At 40.6% G+C, this 4884-nt stretch overlaps 1 protein-coding gene across 1 annotated transcript in view; it reads right to left on the minus strand.

Annotated features, from left to right (window-relative positions):
- Nucleotides 1–401: 401 nt before the first annotated feature.
- LOC104548578 (leptin receptor-like) overlaps nt 402–4884 on the minus strand; it is a gene marked incomplete at its 3' end in the record, with an annotated part of 13809 nt that continues 9326 nt past the window's right edge. The window contains exons 5-8 of the mRNA XM_010194635.1: nt 3984–4129; nt 3714–3858; nt 693–989; nt 402–519 (exon numbers count right to left, since the gene is read on the minus strand). Of these exons, the coding sequence (XP_010192937.1) occupies nt 402–519; nt 693–989; nt 3714–3858; nt 3984–4129 (706 nt within the window). The remainder of the gene's footprint in view (nt 520–692; nt 990–3713; nt 3859–3983; nt 4130–4884) is intronic.

Below are 4884 nucleotides of genomic sequence, written 5' to 3' on the forward strand. Positions count from 1 at the left end.
CAACCGAGCGATTCTGTGTGTCTGTGTGTCTCTCACTGTGAATGATTATTTCCTTATTTCCTTACAATTTGTAGATACAAGCAACTGGTCGAATAATACACAAGCAAACACATTTACTTTAGGAGAACTGGCTTCCAAATTGCATCTACAGGTTTTACAAATGCTGAAAACCATGGTAAACAGAATCCATGTCAGACACTTGGGTATCTGTGGTCCCATTCCAACACACACAGTTGATACCTGGGGAGTTCCAGCTGGGAGAAAGTCCAGCTTACAGAAACTGAGCACATTTTATAATCACATCTATTCAGAATTCTTTGCTGTAATAGTATTTCCAGAGCAAAGTTTTCCAGACATAAAGAGTGCACTAAAATACACATATTTTAACACACTATACACACCTGGAGTATCTGAACTGCAAGGAGCCTCCCAGGAGCAAGGTGTCTGGGTTTGCAGACCATCTGCAAGTCATTTTTGTTAAGAACCCATCTGTCTCACATGTGATGTTGATATTCACATCTAATTAAAACACATTGGGAGTTCATTAATAAAGATATAATTGTTTATATTAAAAAACATGCATTGCAAGTCATAACTGCTCAATAAAACTAACTGGAGCTTAAAATGGAAATACTGTGACCTTACTATTAAAATGCACCAAAATTGTAATTTAAAATCGTCTGGAATCTTACCTACTACATATAATTCAGCGTATCTATGATGACATTCCCTATTTTGATGACAACAGTACAATGCGTTATAGAAGAAAATTCCTCTAGGTTTTGTTGCTTTCAAGTTGAAAAGAGTAACTTTGCTTACGCGATCATTCACAAGCGTATACTGACTTTCTGGGATTTCTTCTGCTAAATTCAGCCACCAAACAACCTTCTTGGACGCTACAATCTTGGTTTTGTTTTTATAGATGCAATGAAAGGAAGCATTAGAACCAACGCTGGTCAGTATCTTGGGAGGGAAGTACAGGACTTCAGCTGCAAAAAAGGGGAAAAAAGGGAAAAAAAATCAATTGAGATCAGAATCTGAACAAGAAAATATAAAAGCACATGTCAATAGAAAAATATTATTATCATCACCATCCGGTTGTATTTGTGAATGTTCTACTTTTTAATACCTATTAATGACTATTAGGGAGCAGGGCAGAAATGAGTCCTTAACTCTCTCCCCCCAAAACTGATGTCTGTAAATTCTGATAAAAATAATCTCTCGTACCCCCAGGCAAACAGGAATTAAATGAGCAGAAAAATCAATGGGAGGTACAGTGAAAGCAATTCACAGCAGCACAAGAGAAACCCAGAACCGTATGGGCTCCTGTAAATTAAATCTTGGGAAATTGGATTAACACTGCTGCCTTTTACTCCGAGCACAGTTTTAAGGTATCAGGTCAGCTTATTGAAATGCTGCAACAAGTACCTGAAATCTAGAAAGGGTGAGATTCTGTACACAAACACATACACCGCAAATTCTAAAATTGTAAAACTGTCCTTGGGTAAAGGTGGGAAGACTCAAACAAGAGAAGAGTGATATTTGGGTTTGGAGAAAAAAAAAATCTAATCCTTTGAACCCTGCAAGGATGCTGAAATCATACAGTGGCTGAGGCAATACTGTAATACCGATTTTGAGAGAACTGCTATTCAGACCTAGGGACTGAAAAAAAATAAATTCAAAATCAAATCAAATCAAGCTTTTCAGTAGTTACTCATACTGCTCCTGTTGAAATCAGCAGGGGATTAAGGTCTCAAAAACTTGTTTTACGGTCTCAGCAGTGTAGTTAACACCAAGCGGTAGCAGTGATAAGTCATTCACCTACACGTAAAGACACTGAATTCGCAAAGCCTGTGACCGTGCATCAGCTCAGCCTCAGGCAGGTACTCGGGGAAGCTCCAGGTGTTACACACCTGCTGCAAAGGAACAGTTTGCCAAAACTCAACCCAAAGCCAGCAGGAAAAACCTCAAAAGGTCAGGTTTGCTCTCCACAGTTCATGAACCGTGTCAGGTATTTGGGGGATTTGTCCAAAACGCAGGCCTTCTCGGGTAGTGGAGCAGACTTACAACATTGTCACTGTCAAAGACCTTCATATTAAATATAAACCAGAACACAAATCTGGTCAGCTGTACAAAAATGTGACTGCCTGATTTCGGCATTTGCTCTTGTGGTGTTTCTGTGCCTCCTGCACCCACTCTGCTGCAGCTCCACTGCTCCTCCATCGGCTCACCCTAACACTGGAGAATGTGCCAATCTGAGCTTCTTGCAGTGAAGAAATTAACCTTTCTATGCTGCCATCAGGTTGACACAACAGGATTAGTTTGCTGATGAGCTGTGTGTTTAATACAATTACATATCCCACAACAAGATTAATAAAAAATAATCTCACAGCACCTACTGCACTTCTTTTACATCCGTATTTCTCAATACACTCATAAACCTGTTCTAAAAATAAGAGTATAAATATATGTGAGAATGTGTGTATTTACCCTTCAAAAAATATCTCAAAGCTATAAAGTTCTATAGATACACACAATTTTTAGAATTGTTTTATATATAGAGAGATGTAAGTCTAAAAGACTATGGGGCAGTTAGGACTCTCATCATATAATGAGACATCCTGTGTTATGTGCTCAAATCACCAATCCTGGTAACTGACCAAAGATTTGCCAAACAAAATTCGTTTCCCTTCCTATATCTTCTGACCATGAATAAAGAGCCATTGTGAACCACCATTTTAGCAGGAGCTATGTTGATATAAGGGACGTCAGTAAATCATAATCACAGAATCACAGAATGTCAGGAGTTGGAAGGGACCTTAAAGCTCATCCAGTCCAACCCCTGCCAGAGCAGGATCACCAGACCAGGTCACACAGGAATGCGTCCAGGTGGGTTTTGAATGTCTGCAGAGAAGGAGACTCCACAGCCTCTCTGGGCAGCCTGGGCCATGCTCTGTCACTCTCACAGTAAAGAAGTTTTTCCTCACGTTCACATGGAACCTGCTATGCTCCAGCTTGCTCCCATTGCCCCTTGTCCTGTCAATTGACATCAGACATTTGACATTTGACTCATAAGAGCCCTTTACTCAGTCCAGGAGAGCTCTCCCTGCATGTGATGTGTCAGGAACTCATCTCGCTGGGCAGTAAATTGATGACAGTAAATTAGATCATAAATTTCCGACTAAAGCACCTGACTGACTGGGGCTATTATGCAGTTTATTAACAGGGCTCAGCATTAAAAACTGAGATGAATAACATTATATCTACAAACCCAAAACTGTGTTCTGCACTTCTAGTTCAGCTCCAAAGCCTCGCACTAAACTAAAAGTCAGAGAAAGCATTAGCAGAAAAATCTTGTGTTAAGAGATTAAACACTGCCAACTGCCTTTTGAAATGGAAAAACTCTTCGAAAAAGAGCTTTTTCTGGGTCTCAACAGAGCAAGCAACAGGGCCAGACAAGGAGGTGTGACAGCGCTGACTGTGCAGTCTACATGCATTAGTCTAAAACTCTTTTAATGCGAGTTTTGTGTAAAGGAAAGAGCAGAATCTCAAGCAAAGCCAGGCAGAAAGAGAAGCAGAAGAGGAAAGAACCTGCACAGGATGTTTCAGCCCATCTCATGCATACACACGCTCCCAAATACTCACTGCACAAACCAAGCCAAAATGGAAAATCTGTTTGATTCTTACTGCACCTAAGCACTGCAGGTACCTACCTCCCAAACTGAGGTTATAGGGTGTGCTCCACTCGCTCCACAACCCTGGACCATCATGATTCCTGCAGCGTACTTGAACGAGGTATGAAGAATTAAATATTGTATAGTCTACAGCCAGTGAGGTTTCCAGAGCAACTTGAACCATCTGCTGGATTATCAGAAGCCATGATTGTTGTATAATGAAATGAGAAAAGGAAAGAGACAGAGGGAACAAAAAGAAATAGTCTAGGGAGGAGGTTTTGGGTAGCAAGTTGGGTAACGCTGACTCACCTGCCAGTCCTTTTGACCTGAATTTGCAGAGATCTTTACTTCATACTGAAGTGGGAACGGCATCAGCACAGGGTCAGACCAGCAGATCCTCACTTCACCTTTCTCTGTCATTTCCAGGTGCAGGTTCAAAGGCGGTTCAGGCTTTACTGCAGACAAATTAATTGACAAATTTACCACTAACCTTGTTGCCTGTGGCTGCTGGCAGTAATGGGCTTTTACTGACTCAGAAGCCTCTTTCACACCTTTTCTTTAAGCTCAGTTTTCAAGAGCTGCTCTACAGCTGCTGTTTGACAGAATAATGTGGTGTAATATCACTGGAAAAGTGCACCCTGGCATTGTTACATAGTTCATTATCAGGACATGGTGTTTGATCTAATATTTGCCTTAAAACTGCCTGAATTTCTTTCCTTGGGCCATGATTCTTCCCAGTTTCTTCCCAAAACTTACCTGTTTTGCTGAAAAGAGAACTGAGAGGGCTGGGAGTGCTGGACAAAGCAACGTGCTCAGCTCCTTAAGAGATCTGAGATAATGTCCTCATATTGTACACAAAGAATTATAAAATATTCTCATCCCTTCCACAGTGATTGTGGCTGTGAAAGAAGGTCTCCAGGACAGCTACATTAGGGCATAAAAGTAGAGGGTTTCAGAAATTTCCCACAAGGATGAAAGGAACTCTTTGGAGAGGGAAACGGATGGGCAATTTAGAATTTGCTTTTCCTCGGATAAAGGCAACGAACCTAGCTTCTACTTTTCCCTTTTTCCAGTGGTATTACTGGAATCTCACTCAGTTTACCAAAAACCTGTTATATTTTCAGTATAAATTCACTACACTACGTCAGCTGTTACTTTATTATTATTTATATACAATGTCAAAGCAGTTAACTTAATGAAGACCAGCAGG

This window comes from Mesitornis unicolor, unplaced genomic scaffold (assembly GCF_000695765.1).
Source record: "Mesitornis unicolor isolate BGI_N332 unplaced genomic scaffold, ASM69576v1 scaffold611, whole genome shotgun sequence".
Classification (NCBI taxonomy): Eukaryota; Metazoa; Chordata; class Aves; order Mesitornithiformes; family Mesitornithidae; genus Mesitornis; species Mesitornis unicolor.